This window comes from Caretta caretta, chromosome 1, assembly GCF_965140235.1.
Source record: "Caretta caretta isolate rCarCar2 chromosome 1, rCarCar1.hap1, whole genome shotgun sequence".
Classification (NCBI taxonomy): domain Eukaryota; kingdom Metazoa; phylum Chordata; order Testudines; family Cheloniidae; genus Caretta; species Caretta caretta.
Window position 1 is genome coordinate 306892187 of NC_134206.1, and position 18480 is coordinate 306910666.

The 18480-nt window shown below is 43.9% G+C and overlaps 1 protein-coding gene across 2 annotated transcripts in view; it reads left to right on the forward strand.

Annotated features, from left to right (window-relative positions):
* The first annotated feature begins 2275 nt into the window (after nt 1-2275).
* CAV1 (caveolin 1) overlaps nt 2276-18480 on the forward strand; it is a 28036-nt gene continuing 11831 nt past the window's right edge. Inside the window, exons 1-2 of one of the 2 annotated variants that reach the window (XM_048836137.2) lie at nt 2276-2411; nt 3674-3838. In XM_048836137.2, the coding sequence (XP_048692094.1) occupies nt 2382-2411; nt 3674-3838 (195 nt within the window). In that variant the 5' untranslated portion in view covers nt 2276-2381. Of the gene's footprint in view, nt 2412-2961; nt 3056-3673; nt 3839-18480 lie in introns of those variants that run through there. The other variant, XM_048836138.2, reaches the window with a different exon arrangement.

Consider the following 18480-nt stretch of genomic DNA (forward strand, 5'->3'; position numbering starts at 1 on the left):
ATTTTCACACAGCACTGCTGCATGTCCCTGTTATAGCCTCTGTCCTTCATGCCACTGGAGATTTTTTCAAATATTTTGGCATTTCGTCTTTTCGAACAGAGTTCTGCCAGCACGGATTCATCTCCCCATACAGTGATGAGATCCCGTACCTCCCGTTTGGTCCATGCTGGAGCTCTTCGCCAATTCTGGGACTGCATGGTCTCCTGTGATGATGAGCTCTGCATGGTGACCTGTGCAGGTGAGCTTGCCACGCTGACCAAACAGGAAATGAGATTCAAAAGTTCGCAGGCCTTTTCCTGTCTCCCTGGCCAGTGCATCTGAATTGAGAGCACTGTCCAGAACGGTCACAACTGAGCACTCTGGGATAGCTCCCGGAGGCCAATACCATCAAATTGCATCCACAGTACCCCAAATTCGACCCGGCAAGGCCGATTTCAGCACTAATCCCCTCGTCGGGGGTGGAGTAAAGAAATCGATTTTAAGAGCCCTTTAAGTCGAAAAAAAGGCCTCTGTCATGTGGATGGGTGCAGGGTTAATAACGCTGCTAAATTCGACCTAAACTCGTAGTGTAGACCAGCCCCAAGTTCCTTGATCTGGAATTCATCTTGCAATGTGTATAAACTCTGCCAACTTTGAAAATTTTTTGTACTATAGTGGTGCTGCAGTCCTACCTGACTTCTTAGAAGCTTCCTAGAAACAGGTTTCTTCTGCAGAATGTAAGAACTCTGGATCCATGTAGACTTCGGAGTTAACAAATGTATCTTTAATTTCGTCATCCTTAAGGCATGCAACAATGCAGCATAATGCTTCTGATGCACATGTGTGAAACTAACTAATTTAAACATTCCTAACTTTTAAAACAATGACATGTTCTTCAAATGCAGATTGGTTTTAAAAAATAGTTTAGGCCAAGTTTCTAGCCCAACCAATTTTACAAAACAAAAAACAATTAACAAGATCCTATTTGAAATGAGAGCCAACGTGAAGCATGGAAAATATTCACCCTGAAGGGAATTTGCTTGATAAAGTTCTGAGCACTTGAAAAAAAAAGGGGGGTGAAAGGAGGGATAATTTACCATTTTAACTGATGACCCCTCTCCCACTTACGAACATCACGATAATATGTTTGAACTCTATTTTCATTTTTAGGTGATGAACTTTATGGGCTATTTTACTGCATTAGACCAAAGTTTACATCTAGTTTTCTTGGTGCAATACTCTGCTAAGGGACATGTTTTGAAAAGGTCAGATTATCTCTGCAAACGTTTAACAAGGGCCTCCAGGAAATAACTGATCTTTCCAACACGGCAAAATCTTATATAGCAAAACAACGAATTAGTTCCTAGCAGTGCAGTGCCTTTGTAACCGTAAGCAAAGGCACTTCGGACCCATAGAGTGCTAAGCATTGTTCTTATTTATTATTAATAAAACCGAATCCCTCTGAGTTACCCTGGGGTTTAGATGATAAAGAAACCCCATGCTGAAAACATTGCAGCGTTTACCTCAATACCTCGTCTTTAAAAATCCCGGAAGATAATATGCATGGCAAACATGCTACAACATGTTGGCATGGATCATTCTCCTCCCAGAAAAAAAAAAATACGGTAAAAGCGAGGACTTGTTAAATATTTGCATAGCTGTGAAATGAATCACTGGAACAATCTCCCTCTTGCAATCTCCCTCCCTCCCCAAAAGGAACCCCATTTGCCACAGTTGTTCTTACATGTAAACTATTGTCAAAGAAAAATACAAACTCCTCACTTTGGTAGGGATGTGAAATACAACTACTCTCATTGCTTTCCGCTCTGAAACATCAATGCCACCGCTTTAGTACACGCTATCCGGTGCTCTGCAAGAGGATTTATGAAGGAAACTGGAGGCTTCTGACTGCGACCAGAGAACACAGAGACAGCTCCGAAGAGCTTGTCATCTGAGGGCTAAAATTTGGTGCCTTTCCAGCACCACCGCCCTCGCAACATGCCGACGTGCTGCAAAGTGAATACATCGATTTTCCTTTTCGGAGCAAGCAGCAGCCTCCCTTGGATCGCTGTGTGGAGTGGTTGGCAAGGCAACCTCCCCCCCCCCCCCAAGGTTTCAAAATCTGCACAGGCAGAACAAAGTTGGGAAAGTCCAGTTGCAGGATTATTGTTTCCCCTTTTGCACCCCCTGCTGCTCCCAGAGCTTTGGGGATGTGCCTAGACCCACCATTGCTGTCATCCCAGCCAAAAGCAAGCAGAACAACCTCTGGCCGGCGGCCAGCTCTCACTTATAGCTACCTCCCCCTCGCTTGCTTTTTACAATACAGGATCTTCCTTTCTCAGCGCGTCTAAATTATAGCGCAGTGAAACTGCAGTCCGACTCTCCATCAAGCCCAGGACAGCATGTCTGGTAGCCAATACGTAGACTCAGAGGTAGGATTTGCCTTGGGATCCTTTCAAAAGTCAGTTTCAGGTCAGGTACTTCTCGTTCCTGCTTCTTCCTGGCTCCAAGTACCTGCTTCAGCTATCGCTGGCTTGGCTTCTCTGGGCATTCTTGGCACTTTACTGATCTTGCTCTTGACCGTGACCCCTTCCAGCAAAGGAGATGGGGAGGGATGCTTAGAGATAAGGGGGGGTTGTTTGTCCATGTTGCTGGCTCTCCAAGGAAATTCGATCTATTATTTGGCACCTTTGGGAAAGTTCCTCTCCCCATCCAGAGCCGACCGCTTTCCCTTCGTCCGGCTCTTTAGCTTGGATTTGTAAACACATCTCTGTAGGGAACCGCGTCGCTCCGCAAAGCGACAGGGTCAGGTGAAGCGCTGACAGTTTATTTCGCGGGCTGTTCATGAAGCCGCAGGGTGTTTGCAGCCAGCACGGGTGGCATGTTGCACAACGAGCAAAAGGCACCGCCAGCCCCACCTGAGCGGGCTGTTCGGCCCGCTGCAGCCCTGTCGGGAAGGGGGTCTGCTCTGCCCCGGTAGCGACTCTCCTTGGCAGCCCCGGGGAGGAGCATCTGACAAGGGCCCAGGGCGCCCCGTGCCGGGGGCTCTGGGCTGACGGCATGTGGGGGCTGAGGGGTGAGATCAGGGACTCGGAGCCGCAGCTGGCTGGGCTGGAGATGGGAGCCAAGTGAGGGACCCGGCGCAGAGATCGGGGCCGGGCACGCTACAGCCCGAGGCTGGAGAAGGATGGCTGAAATGAGGAGGCTGGAGATCGGCCTGAGACAGGGGGACAGACCTGAGATCCCCTGGGGGGGGGGGGGGGGGGCGCAGGGACTGAGACAAGCCCCGGGGCCTGGACATGGCCCAGCTCGGAGATCTGGCGCTGCCGGGATGGGGGGGGGGCAGCGGGGTGCAGACCGGCACTGGGCGGCGGTGGCTGGGGCACGGAGCGGGCGCGGATTCAGCGGGGCTGGGCACATTCTCCTCGGGGGCGAGGGCGCGGCGGGGCGGGCTGGGCGCCGGGGACCCCTGGCGGCGGGAGTCGGTGCGCTGCCCGGGACGGCGCGCGCGAGGGGTGTGGTGTGGGCTGCTTTTATCCGGTTAAAAAGCCAGCCGGGGGGCAGGCTCGGCGCTGAAGGGTCCCCGGCTCCGCGCGCGCCGCAGCCCAGCCGCTGGATGAGCTGGTGACGCTCCCCGCCAGCGCCCAGCCCCGGGCAGTGCCTCATCTCTGCCCCGCTCCCGTCCCGTGCCCAGGGGCTCCTGTACACCGCGCCCGTCCGGGAGCACGGGAACATCTACAAACCCCACAACAAGAGCATGGCCGAGGAGCTGAACGAGAAGGCGATGCACGACGTGCACACCAAGGAGATCGACCTGGTCAACCGGGACCCCAACGGGCTCAACGACGACGTGGTCAAGGTAAGGATTAAAAGCCAGGAGACGTGGGAGATCCGGGGCTGACTGGGGGGGGGGGGGGGGGGCAGAGAAGCTGGAGCCGTTTTGTTGTTAGGGGGGGATTTTTTTTTTTCCCGACAGCAGCTCCAAGTGCCGGCGGCACGGTGTTTGCAGAGGTGCCAGGGACGGAGCTGACAACATTTGTGACAGTTCATTGCTTCCCTCCACCACCTGCTGTCCCGGCAAACTATTTAAAACGGGGGAGGGGGGCACTCTACTGCATCGGCTTAAATAGCCTCCTGTGAGTCAATACATTAATGGTGACTAGCTGGGAAGCTGGAAACCGGTGGGACCGCAGCAGAATGGGGGGTCCGGGGGGACACACACCCGCTAAGTGAATGAACCTGCGCTACGTGTTCCAGACCCATGGAAGCTGTTGCGGGAGCGCAGGGGAAACGGGGGATTCAGCAGCGTCCGCACAGCCTGCTCCTCTGAAACGTGTTTTCTGGGCATCTCTAACCGGTAACCAACTAGCTACTGGAGCTTTCACGCCAAGAGTGCAAGCTGAACAAAATGCAGCTATAGCTGTGCGAACTGTCCTTCTGTTGCAGTCCCGCTGGCTGCAAATGCTTGTTGGTGGGGTGAGACATGGAACGAACATTACCATATTTAACCCAGGAAGGGAGATTTTACTGGCCAGGAATGATTCCTATAAATGCCTTATAAAGGAATGGCCAAAAAAAAAAAAAAAAAAAAAGCAAAAATCAGGTGGAACTCAGATTACACTGTTAAGGATATTGACCGTGATTTCTCTCAACTACTTTCCTGTGGAACAGCTTTTTCCTGATCCAGATGCACACAGCTCACTTTTCCTAAGCCAAATGTTTGCAAAACCATAGCTCCTGGTTATTTTTTCCCCGCCAGTAGTGAAATGATAAAAGCAGGCAATAAACAAGCAAAAACTCACTGTGACTAGATCTCTGGTCAGATTTTTAATTCCAATTTTGATCATTTCAGCAAATCTGGGTCAATGGAGATTGTTGCCTGGGCCCATCTGGGTCAGAGAAACCCTGGAGTTGATCCCTCATTAGCAGAGGAATTTTATACTACACATGTGAAGGCCAAGGACAATGTCCTTCAAGTTTGTTGGAATCTGGGGAAACATCAGATATGCACTCAATGCTAACCTGTTTCAGATCTAGCAGTCACTTAGTGCAATCCTAGTCCATCCTGCCTCTAGGATGGGAGGTAAAGCCTGTCTGTTCAGGTACTTTCAGGGAAACGTTTCATTCTCTCCGTATCAGAACAATTTCACTTTTGTTGATTTTTAAGGCAGGTTGGTGAAATGATTTAGACCTCTAGGTCCTAATCCAGAAAGGTACAGAGCAGTCTTAAATCTCATTGACTGCAACAAGATTTGAAGGCAGTCATCACAGCAGAGGCTCTCTGCCTTGCTACATCAAGCCCTAAAAGTTTTTGCAGGCAGATGGAATGCTCATAGAGCTATTTCCATGACTTTGGCTTTACAATCTAGAAACAAAAGAACTTAAATTCTGTACACACTGAAAAATAGTCTACAAAAAGATACAGAATGGTGCAAATCTCAATTTACAAACCAACAACTTGTATTTATAAATCGAGAATTTTGTTTTCCTTTTGGTTGTGGAAGAGGAGATGTAGGGGGAGAGCTATGTGAGAGTTCAGAGAGGAGCATGCTAGTGCTCATGTAACCCACATATCTCCTGGGTGTGGTGTTCTATCCCATCTAGTGGCACCCAGCCCACTTAGAGAGAAAGATTAATGCGTCTACTCTACTGTGTCAGCTAAGGGCCAAATGGCTTTTAGCTTATTGTAGCAGAGGCTCATGCATTTAGCTCCAGAGGTCCCAGGTTCGATCCTGCCCACTAGTGACCTGGGACAGTTGGTGTTACACTCACTGTATGCTGCAGCAGTGGTAGTAGAAGTCCCCATTGCAACTAAAACTTCTGAGTATGAGTCATAGCCCCCAGGCAGGCTGGAATCTGGATAGCCACAGAACAGAACTAAACAGAGAAAGAAAGATCCTACTGGGAAAAGATGCAGATCGCAGATGGGGGGAAAAACATAGCTGTCTTAAAGGAAACTGAAATTTACAAAGCACATCCCTTCCACCCGCCCACAGGGACAAGTCCTGCAGATGGTTGTTTGTTACTCCCAGTGACCCAAAAGAAAATTAAAAAGTAAGAACTATAGGAATTTAAAAAAACCCAAAACCTTTGATCTCTCTCTGAAACAATCTGGATCCCTCTTATCCACAAATGTGCCACTTGCAAACACTCTAAAAATCCCCACCAACCAACCAGTCAGAAAACTCATATTGCTTCCAAGGTATGCCCATCCCAGTGAGTGAATGACAGGGAATGTCAGTATCATATCAAGACAGTGTTCAGATCCCCACTTTCAGTAAAGCTTAGAGAGATAGGGTGGGTGAGGTAATATCTTTTATTGGACCAACTTCTGTTGGTAAGAGAGACAAGCTTTCACACTACACAGGGTATCCAACTTTTGTTTTTTTACTAACAGCAACATTTGCAAAATTCATAGGGCAATTGGAAAAACAACATTTTCCCGCCTAGTTACCAGACAGTCAATAATTTCTTTTGCAGTTTATACTTTATTTCACAGATACTTCCAATTTGCAAACTTTAGATCCAAATTTCCGGGTTCTTTGGCTACTGCTTTTAAGTTCAGCTCTTTAAGTGGCAAACATAAAGTTCATATCCAGTTTCTGATCCATATCAGAGCTTTCTGAAAGTTTCTGGAAAGGCAGTGTAGTCTAGTGGACAGGACTTGACTGGGTCTCAGGTAATCTGGGTTCTGCTCCTGTCTCAACCACTAGCTGGCTGTGTTCCTTGAGCAGGCAATTTTGCTTCTATTCCCCCCTGCCATTTGTCCATCTCATCTACTTAGACAGTAAGTTGTTCAGGGCAGAGAATGTGTTTGTACAGTACCTAGCACAATAGGGCCCCAGTCTCAGCTGGGGTCTCTAGGTGCTACCATACAAGTAATATTACAATACAAGTAATAAACAAATAGTACAAGTTCAGGGGTGTATGGAGTCAGAGTAGTGATTCAGCCCTATTTCTACTTTGTTTAAAATATTTGTGTTTCACCAGATTCAGAACTTTCAGCCTTTTACTCGGCATCCATGCATTTCTTGCCACTATGCTATGAGAGTCAGACGGTAACATGGGGGCAAGTAAATCAACCATGAAAAGTAAATGATTAGACAGAGAACAAGGAATCTGCTCTGTAAGCAGCTCTTTAAAAGGCCTCAGTGCTGCCTGCATTCAAAAAAATCTCATAACAAGTTTTAAAAATAACCCGAGATTGTGAGAAGCAGGGGATGCGTTCCCCTGATGTACATCACGCTGAGCCACACAGTTCACTGCATTTGCACAGTGTCCTCTGCACCAGATAAATAAGCTATATGGAGCACAGCAGTAAAGTAAGGTGATGTCAGCTAGGTAGGAATCAAGAAAAGGGCATACACCTGCTCCTGATCTGTACTGACACGGGGGGACTGGAGGAGCTTGACTCTAAAGCTAAAGATATTGGTGACCTAAGCTTCAGTCACAATGTGACTTTAAAAGGTCTGTGAAATGGAAGCTAAGTGCCACACTAATTCCTGAAAAGCTGACTAAATGGCCCCATTTATTTTAGCATTGGGGTGTATATTACAACTCCCAGTACCTAAGGCCCTCTCCGTTAAGGTGAAAAGGCAGCATGATGTGGGATTCTACGTGGGAGGAAGGATGGTGTAGTGGTTGGGGTAGGCCAGGCCAGGCCTTAGAAATTGTAGGGTCAATTCCCTATCCTGCCACAGTGCTTGCTCCTTGGCAAGTCATTTAGTCTTTCTGGGCCTCAGTTCCCCTTCTAATAGATAATAATAGTGCTTCCTTATCTCACAGGTATATGCCAAAGATAAATACTTTAAAGCCACAGTAGGCACCAAGTCCAAAATTTAGGCACAAGTGAGATCCTCAAAAGCCTTACTGAGCTGCCACCTAACCCTGAAGACTCCTAAAATCTCCTGACATCGACATTTTCACTGTAAAAGTCCCCAGGTTGCCCAAGTTTCTGCTGCTGGGCATATGCACAACACCTCACTCTAGATGCCTGGGCCCCAGATGACCCTCAAACTAGATGAAGATTGGCTTATGCCCTGCCTATCTCACCTGTGGGCCAGATCCGGTAGGCATTTTCAAAGCACACCCAACACCAAGCAAAACAGCTGGAGGAGCAGAGGAGGCATTGAAATGCCTCAGATTTGAGCTTCAGATCGTACAGTGATGTCCCCCTTATAAGTACCTTCAATAGTTAGTTTTACCCCTGTCCAATCTCTGACTGTGGGGTGGGAGTGGGGGGAGAAAGAATCTTTCAACATCTGGCATTTCCTCATGCTCACGTAAGGCCGCGTTCTACAAGATGCCAAGTGCCCCTGACTGGGCAACATGGTGCAGGATGAGGTTCTAAATTAATTGATATGCTCAAATCTCTTCATGTGTGTACAACATTGTGTATTCATGAGGCTGTGTGAGAGAAAAACAACTTGCTTTAAGCAGTACCATGTGTTGGGCTGTTTGGACTGTACTACCACAGGGTGAATACTGCAAAACTTTTCCAGGGGTATTCTCAGTGTTGTCAATGAATTAGCTTCAGCCACGTGCTCAGCTCTCATGTCAGCTTGCAGTGAACATTCATGTGATCAAATGTTATTGGCATGAATGTTCATGGGACATGAATTTCATAGTTCCATGCATGAGTATTTTCCAAATTGAATTTGAAAACTGACACACAGAAGTACTGGTGTGCTTCCACACTTGTCCAATCAGGGAAGAGAAACAATACCACATGTCTTATTTCATAGACTCATAGACTTTAAGGCTAGAAGGGCCTTTAAGGACTGTCCAATCCCCACTAACCAACAGAGCTCAACTAGTGTGTATACTCACACGCAGCTGTTTGATGTCTATGGAGTGAAAAAAATTGCCATAAAATTAATAAAATATTTTTAAAGAACAAATAAATCTAAGAAAACTGCAACATTTGGGGACATTTCATGAGCAGAAAAATATCTGCTACATTTATCAAATATATTTTTGTTCCAAACTTTTTACTCAGCTCCAAATTGAACATTGTTGTCTCGTGTTAGTCTTTGACGTAACAGGCCTTTATAAATAAAACAGCAGCACCTCTGCAATTTTATTTTTCTTATGCACTCAGATACTCTGGTGATGGAGGCCATATAAGTTTGTAAAGAGGGACAAAATAAAAGTAATTGTGTTTGCTTGCCACTGAGTGCCATATTTTCCTGTTTTATTTGCTGTACGGTCTACATTACCAAAAATGACCACTAATTTTGTGTCCAGCCCCTGGGTACCCAACTTGAGACCTGCTGGGTCTAATTTATGAGTGCTGAGCACCTGCACCTCCTATTTGAAGTTGTGGGTTCTCAATGTCTCAGACGAACATGCCTTCATGTCTCAGGTTGGACACCAAAATTGAGGCACCAAAAACTGGATCTTTTCAAAATGTAGGCCTTCAGTAGTATCTATATTAAGTTCTTCTTTCATCATGCAGATCTGTTACAATTTATTCTAAAGTTACAATTTTCCTGAGAGGATGTTTTTCATCCACTTAGAAAAAAATGGGGTAAAACGCTTAGTTACATGTGTGCAACCCCACTGAAGTCAATGGAGTCGCGTACATGGAGGAGAACAGAATTTGGCTTGTCTTTGTTTATGCTTTCTTTTAAAAACTTAGCTCAATTTGCATAATGAATTTAAAAGTGAGTGTTGGTGCAACATTTTGATATAAAGAGAGAGGTATGAAGACATGCTGGAATCTCATGAGTATGTAAAGATTCTCTGCTTATCAGAATCTAGGTCATTTTCAGTCGAAGCCAGACTTTACATCTACAAGAAGGCACTTTCTGAGGGTTAAGGCCTACATTAATTTCTCCAGTCAGAAATCATTTGGGGTAGAGGCATAGGAAGGAGGGGTAGAGTGTAACCTCAACTCCCTTGTGAGACCCACATAAGTCCAGGCAAATTTGTAGTACTAGCACTCAGCAGGAGGACAGAGAATGCTCCCTCTCTTTTTCCTCTGGGATGAGGGGGAGCGAGCTAGAAGATGGGGTAATGGCTCCATCTACCCGACAGTAGAATTGGCCAGCCAGCTGGAAGGTAGTAATGGGTTCTAGCAGCAGGTGTACTGCCTTTGCACCTGCGAGATCCTAGGGCCATTCTGTAGTACATAGAACAGCCTTACAGCTATATAGCTCATATACCACAATTGACTCTGAGCTGTACTCTGCACTTTCTATGCCACGTTCTTCACCTCTGTGAGAGGCGACACAACCGTTAGTGTCTTTATCACAACAATGACGTTTATCACAAACCCCTTATTGTTCTCATCTGCCTTTTATCATTCCCCAAGGGAGCCAATATTCACCTGTGGCTGGCTGAGGAGGAGGGGGTGCTTTCTTCATGAGGACTTTATCACTCTCTGCACTTCCTAAAATTGTGCCCCACAACACACTTTGATTTTTTTTCCATCGTAGGGCCAAATTATGGTCCTGAAACCCTCTGGAGTGTGGCCTGGGGAACACTTTGAGTGCTCCCGCAGTGGTGGAGGAAGACATTCTGCCTGCATAAGGCATAACAACTTCACTGGTTCTGGGAAAAGCACAGCGAGGAGCAGGTTTCTTTGCACCTTAAAAAATATGTAGCCTATCCTCCTCCAGCAATTCCTTGTTTCTTACCCAAGCTGGGTGGGCTATGTCCAGCCTCCCAGCCCACTCAGCCGTGCCGCCTCAGCACCAGTAGGGACTACCAGTGATGATACAGCTACAGTATTTGGTTCCCACTCCTTGGTCATGAGCATAGCCAGCCAGATAATGACTGTCTCCTTCAAGGGTGTGTTGGATAGGAAATGTCCATTGCACCCTCTGGAAAACCCATGCAGGGCCATCCACAATTTGGTTCTTATTTTGTTTTTAAAAAGCAATGACCACCAACTACTTACTGCTTGAGAGACCCTTCTTTTGGCAGACATCTTCTGATTTACTACAGATACAAACTACAGCTACAAATTCAGGGGAAGGATAGCTCAGTGGTTTGAGCTTTGGCCTATTAAACCCAGGGTTGTGAGTTCAATCCTTGAGGGGGGCCATTTAGGGATCTGGGGCAAAAATTTGGGATTGGTCCTGCTTTGAGCAGGGGGTTGCACTAGATGAGGTCCTTTCCAACCCTGAGATTCTATGAAAGAACAAGGAGTTTTTGCACCTAGTTTAATTTGCAAAAGCTTTTATCATTGTTGCTCAAGTACAATTAAGTATTCAGTCCTTCCACTACAACAGTTTATTCAGCTTGATGCAGTTCAGCTCACTACAGGATCAAACATATTCCAGAAACTTTGATCAGATGTGAACAAACATCACATACACCATTTACACTGGTATTAGGGAGGGCACTACTATTCAGTCTGTCCAATGAGCCATGCTGGCTTGGCACGCCCCCTTCATGTATCTTAAAACAAGACTTAGCAGAATTTGATTTTTTAATATAATTGTGATAGATAATATCACTGTTTATTTGTAAGCATTTTTTCTATTTTTATTTATTTAAAATTTCATGGTTGTGGGAAATTATGCAGGGAGGGGTATCAGACAACAGGATGGGTCAGACAATAATCATTTAATGACCACAGACATTGATTTTTAAAAGTTAAAGCTTTATAACCATTAAAATAGAAATTGTCAACATCACGTCAAAATATACAGAGTAAATATCCTTAAATCAAACTCTACTAAGTTCTAGCTCAGCATTTTTCTTACTTTGCCTATCTGTACATTTCCGTTATTATCAATGAAAATATTTTTCATCGGTTTGTGTGTATGTGGTGAAATTGACATTTTACCCACATTTACAGATAAAAATCTAATCCTTCCAAGCCTACTTAAAAACATTTATGACTCCCATCAATGGCTAAAAAGAGAAAGTCAGTGCCAAAGGCAATATTAACTCAAATTAATCACCTCATCTAATACTTTGCACCTAGGCAGTCAGACACCTGTGTGTGGAGTGCAGCATAAATACAGAGATAGATGTCTAGCCAGACAGAGCATTTTCCATCTAATGAATGAAGGAATAGCTTAGTTCACAAACCTTCTGTGAGGAAAGTCAGGTTTGTCATCCATGTTTTACAGATGGAAGTGCTAAGGCACAGAAAGATTGTGGCTTGTCCAGAGTCAGTGGCAGAGCCAGGAATAGAATCCAGGGGTCGAACTAGATGAAATAAGAGAAAATCCAGAGCTCAGCCAGGACTTTTCTTCCACCAGGAATGGATGAGATTTAATAAACAGTCCCTTTCCTTTGTTTCTGCACAGTGCCGATAGTTTCTTAATGTCAAATATTAACTTGCAAGTGTTTATTTGGCTCCTTAATTGTACATAGTCCCAGAAGTTTGGACAAACTTTGCCTACCCATACACTCTGGTGGCCTTGTTCAAATAACTCTTCCAGCTCTGGATTCAGGGGTTAGGGGATTGATTCACCATTGCAATACTCCAGTGTTATATCAGGGTACACTGGTTTGGAACTGGAGTAATGTAGATAGGGAATTGAGGCAGAGCACAGCTCTTTCAAAGCATCAGTCATACTTTACATGGAAGGCAAGGAAGTATTGGGTACTCTTTTGCAGGTCTCGGAAGATTAATCATTCATAGGGATTGCAGTGGTTAACCAGTAATTGTATTTATTCTGATCAAAGCCTCTTTTTAAAATATTTTGTTTATATTTAAGCTCTCACCATAATTAAACCCTTATGCATTGGCTTCCTGTTTAACACCAATGATATGATTCATAATGTTTATTTGTTTGCTATGGTGACATAATTAACTATTCAGTACTGATGCTTATTGTATTATCATTTTTACACTGCCCCAAATTATACCAGGTGCTTCACAGAAGGCAAATGTTATAGCCAACATAATTTGACAGATTGCATGTAACACACAAACTTTAAAAAGACTTTGACAAGTTAGAATTATCAGTGGGTAAATGTCATTTTGGGGCAGAATTTCCTGTATGATGCATAGTGTTGAACTCTTTATCTCACAATTCTTCATTAACAAAACTGGGAGTTCTGTGACATGAACATGTAAGGAGTATGCAATAGAGAGCACTGCACATTAGGTCCAAAAAGCGTATTTTACACTTTGACACTTTTCAAGCAATAAGAAGCAATACATCATACTAAACTGGCTTGGATGAAGCTATAGAACTAGGGGCACCTGCTAACTGAAGAGAAAATCCATGTCAATTAAAAAGAAAAGGAGTACTTGTGGCACCTTGGAGACTAACAAATTTATTTGAGCATAAGCTTTCGTGAGCTACAGCTCATTAAATTTGTTAGTCTCTAAGGTGCCACAAGTCCTCCTTGTCTTTTTGCGGATACAGACTAACATGGCTGCTACTCTGAAACCTGTCAATTAAATTAATCTCAGTATTTCTCTGTACCCTCCAATGGCCAGCCTCTTAATAACTTTAAATGGTAGCCCTTATTATAGGCAATTTCATCCACAGTGTAACTCTCTGACTTCAGGGGAATTGTATGTGGGATGAGTTTGGTCTGTAGTCTTATGCTTATCTGGCACACATGCTATGTTTTTAGACAAGTGGGAACTGATAAATTCAGCTTCTCAAATAGTAAGCGAGAAGATACCATCACAGCTTAAGGTGAAAGCATCACATTCCCTATTCAGACTGCTGCTGTGCTCAGTTTAAACTGGGATTTTCAAAAGACTCATAGACTTTAAGGTCAGAAGGGGCCATTATGATCATCTAGTCTGACCTCCTGCACAACGCAGGCCACAGAATCTCACCCACCCACTTCTGTAATAAACCCCTAACCTATGTCTGACCTACTGAAGTCCTCAAATCATGGTTTAAAGACTTCAAGGTGCAGAGAATCTTCCAGCAAGTGATCCGTGCCCCACGCTGCAGAGGAAGGCGAAAAACCCCCAGGGCCTCTTCCAATCTGCCCTGGAGGAAAATCCCTTCCTGACCCCAAATATGGTGATCAGCTAAACCCTGAGCATCTGGGCAAGACTCACCAGCCAGACACCCAGGAAAGAATTCTCTGTAGTAACTCAGATCCCACCCCATCTAACATCCCATCACAGGCCATTGGGCATATTTATTGCTAATAGTCAAAGATCAATTAATTGCCAAAATTAGGCTATCCCATCATACCATCCCCTCCATAAACTTATCAAGCTTAGTCTTGAAGCCAGATATGTTTTTTTTCCCCACTACTCCCCTGGGAAGGCTGTTCCAGTATTTCACTCCTCTGATGGTTAGAAACCTTCATCTAATTTCAAGACTAAACTTCCTGATGGCCAGTTTATAACCATTTGTTCTTGTGTCCACATTGGTACTGAACTCAAATAATTCCTCTCCCTCCCTGGTATATATCCCTCTGATATATTTATAGAGAGCAATCATATCTCCCCTCAGCCTTCTTTTGGTTAGGCTAAACAAGCCAAGCTCTTTGAGTCTCCTTTCATAAAACAGGTTTTCCATTCCTCGGATCATTCGAGTAGTCCTTCTCCGTACCTGTTCCAGTTTGAATTCATCCTTCTTAAACATGGGAGACCAGAACTGCACACAGTATTCCAGGTGAGGTCTCACCAGTGCCTTGTATAACGGTACTAACACCTCCTTATCTCCACTGGAAATACCTCGCCTGATGCATCCCAAGACCGCATTAGCTTTTTTCACGGCCATATCGCATTGGCGGCTCATAGTCATCCTGTGATCAACCAATACTCCGAGTTCCTTCTCCTTCTCTGTTACTTCCAACTGATGCGTCCCCAGCTTATAACAAAAATTCTTGTTATTAATCCCTAAATGCAGGACCTTGCACTTTTCACTATTAAATTTCATCCTATTACTATTACTCCAGTTTACAAGGTCATCCAGATCTTCCTGTATGATATCCCAGTCCTTCTCTGTAGTGGCAATACCTCCCAGCTTCGTGTCATCCACAAACTTTATTAGCACAAGGGAGCATCAGTGGGGTTTGGACACCTACTTCCCACAGGCGCCTTCAAAATCCCTGCCGTCACTCCCAAAAAATAACAAGAAGCACACTCCATTTGCACACTACACACAGTTACTATTTCCTATCGGCCCCATTTCTCTGCTCCCAATCCTTTTATGAGCTCCACACAGACAGATCTCTGTTCCTGTGCAGACTTCATTGCAGGAGCAAGGCCCTAGACTCACAGTGTCATCTATAGAAATTATAGCAATATTTAAAATTAAATAGTTTTAACACTGTTACTTGAGGATCTGTAATTTAAAGCCTTCCATAAAAAAATTCTAACAGAGGACATGCAGAGACAAATATTTTGAAAAGGCTCAGAAAAGTTAAATAGACTTTAAACAGCTTTATGCACCTTGTATTAATGCTACCTTCAGTTCTAGGCATGGCAGGTAAAAAACGGGGTGGGCGGGAGGCACGTGAGGGGAAGAAGAGAGAGAAAATTGTTACATATCATTATGGCAATCAAAGGGAAAGTGTTTATTTCAGTTGATGTAGTGTGCCTACCCAGTGGAAACTGGGTGTTGGGAAATTATACTTCTTCTCATCCCAATGATGTGTTGGTGCCTCTACACAAATTCGCATTAAATTTGTTTAATAAAATCTTTGTTATTAAGGAGCTTGTGTTTGTAAGTGGGGAGGTTTAGGTGAATGAGAGAGAGGCTAGCGGCACAGTATAAAGTGGTACTGGAGCACAAACATGTGAGCTAGAACCTGATCCAAAGGCCGTTATAGCTAATGGAAATATTAACAGCATCAGGGCCCAAAAAAGAAGACATTTTGTTTTAAAGAGTGGTGGAGTCTTTTAAAAATCTGTTTACCAAAATCTTTATTTCTCATAAAGAAATCCTAGGGTGAAATCCTGATATCAGTGGCAGATTTCTCCTTGACTTCAGAGTTGCCTGAATTTTACCTCGAAACTATATTTTTTCTGAGTAGGAAACATTTTCAGATATCCCTGGTGTAGGTGGTTGAATCAGATGTATCAAATTGTGGCTTGTGAAACAAAGTGATACAAAAAAGTTAAACGTAGTTGAGAAAAGTTTCAGTATGGGGAAAATGTAGTGACCTAACCTAGCTTTCAGAACACCAGTTTCCAGGGAGGGAAACAGCAACTTTGTTTCCTCTATGACAAATTTACTCTGGCAACATCAAAGTAATTTTCCTCGGGAATTGGCTGGTAGGAATACACCACCTGCACAGGACATATAGCAGTACTTCAGATAGATTCAGATGACTCCTTGGATGGATAGTTCATCAAATCTCTCAAGCTATATTGAGGCAGACCAGGTGAGAACTTGGATAAAGGCCCTCTAAAGAATGCCTAGTTGTTGCAAGAAATTATGTTGGTAAAAGCAGGTGGAATTGTCTCTGCATTCACATGCATAACTTTGCTCTCACAAGTAGTTACAGTGACTTCAGTGGGACCGCTCAACCGATCAAGTTAAGCATGTGCTAAGAAATGTATGCAGGCCTTGGTTGGTACTGAATCAATAACCCCACATAGTGTCAGGGAACCAGACGCTGTCTTCTTGGCAGGACATAAAACTGGAGCTGGGTGAATGAAAAGCAAATAATTTATCTGAAATGCGCACAAGCAAATCATGATTTTCTCAGAATTATTCATTATTCAAAATTATTTACTGAATGTATCTGTGGATTGTTTACAAGCAGCCCATTGGAATGATTTGATATTCAGAACTGAATATTTGAACCATATTGGTTAGTTTTGATTGAACACTTGCAATATTTCTCTTTGCTGATTGGAGGAGTGTCAGCCTTATAATCAGGATTCTTATTTATGAATTCAGCATTTGCTTTCTGTTAATATTTTCAAGTACTCGCCAAAGATTCGTTATTTCCATGAATATTCTTGCCAGGAAACGAATTTACTAGAATATTGTAGTGCAAGTGAACACAAAAAGGGGAGGAAACACAATCAAAGCAAACTCACTTAAAAGTTTGAGCACATATTTGTGGGATATTTTTATTTATTTATTTGCAGCATTGAGCCAGTTCTATATAAAACCAAGGTTCTGATTATTTGTGGTCCTAGTGTTTCTTTTTTCTGACTATCTGTGGTCCTAGTGTGGTTTTTTTTTTTTTTTTTTTTTTTTTTTTTGGTGCTAAAAAAGTGTCATCCCTGGGGGATCTGGTGGGCTTCTATGAAGGCAGTGTGCTCTGATGGACTGATTTCAGGGCTGGAAGCCAAAGTCTAATCTTGACTTTTGTATTCATTGGTTGTGTGGTCAAAGGCAAGTTACCTCTTTGTCTCATGTGCTGGAAGAGACTCTTGATACATTTCTTCCACCAGATTACAAGTCAAGGTGATTTCCCTGTTTCTGATCAAAATTATACCATCTCTGGATACTGCTAGAGATTCCTAATCTCTAAACATCTTTGTCAAACCATGAGGATCTATACTTTTGAATAGTAAGAATTTTGCCTTTGTCAGGTACCAGATTTCACCAAATGGCCAGTATTTAAAAGCGTTAATAGTGGGAAGCAGGACACCTGGGCATGAGCATGCTGTGCGTTTTCAGGGACAAAATATAAACATCCCAGAAATGCAGGTGAATATGTTTGTTTGCCAGATGGTGCTGCCTCCGTCCTCGGTTCTGGTCTGAGAGAGAGTTTTTGTTTAAAATGGAATACAAGTGAAGAAAATCCACAGCTCCTCCCCCGCCCCCACCCAGGCAAGTGCAACCCAGGGCAGGGGGGTGTATTACAGGTCAAGGAGTGAAATATCTGTTGGAGTTTCTTGTAAGATGGACAGCAGCTCACCATGCCTGTTTCCTTTTCATAAAGGCTTTGAAGCTCTGAAGTGCTACGTAATGTCAGTGCTCTAGTTTATTATAAAATCAAAATCAGTAAAATCACATGGTTGCTAGGAGCCCAGGCAAAAGAGGAAAGGAGCAGCTCAATGACACATAACCCTACTCCCTCTGCTTCAACCCCAAATCAACCCCATATCCCTCTCCTAGTCTTCTCCTCTCCGCACATTCTGCGGGGATGACCTAATGTGCTTTTCCAACTTCTCGGTTCCTATGATACATCAGAAGGACTGTCAGGAAGACAGTTGGTTCTGTGTGTGGAAGCATGTATTTTGCAAAGGAAGTGGGAATGTTTGAGTCAGAGAAGCATTTAAAAGTTTGGATGCATTTTATCTGCAACTATTGGGCACTTCTTGCATAACTTTTACCTAGTTCCAACCACCTAACAATGTTCTCCAGATTTTGTAACTGCACATTTTCAATATCCAAAAAGTAAGTGGAAGCATAAATAGCTAAGAACAAAATTCTCTGAGCCTCCCATTTTTTAATAACATATTCACCAGTCTTAACCACCTCTGGAAGAATTGCATCTGTCCTGGAGCTTCTCTCCTCTCCCAGATGTGACTCATAATGCAGTGCGGCTATGGTCATTTTGAGACTATAGGCATCTTTGCTTGAACTGAATTGTTTTTAAAGGAAGTTGAGTAAATGGAAAAATTTAAATGATAAGCTGAGCACAATA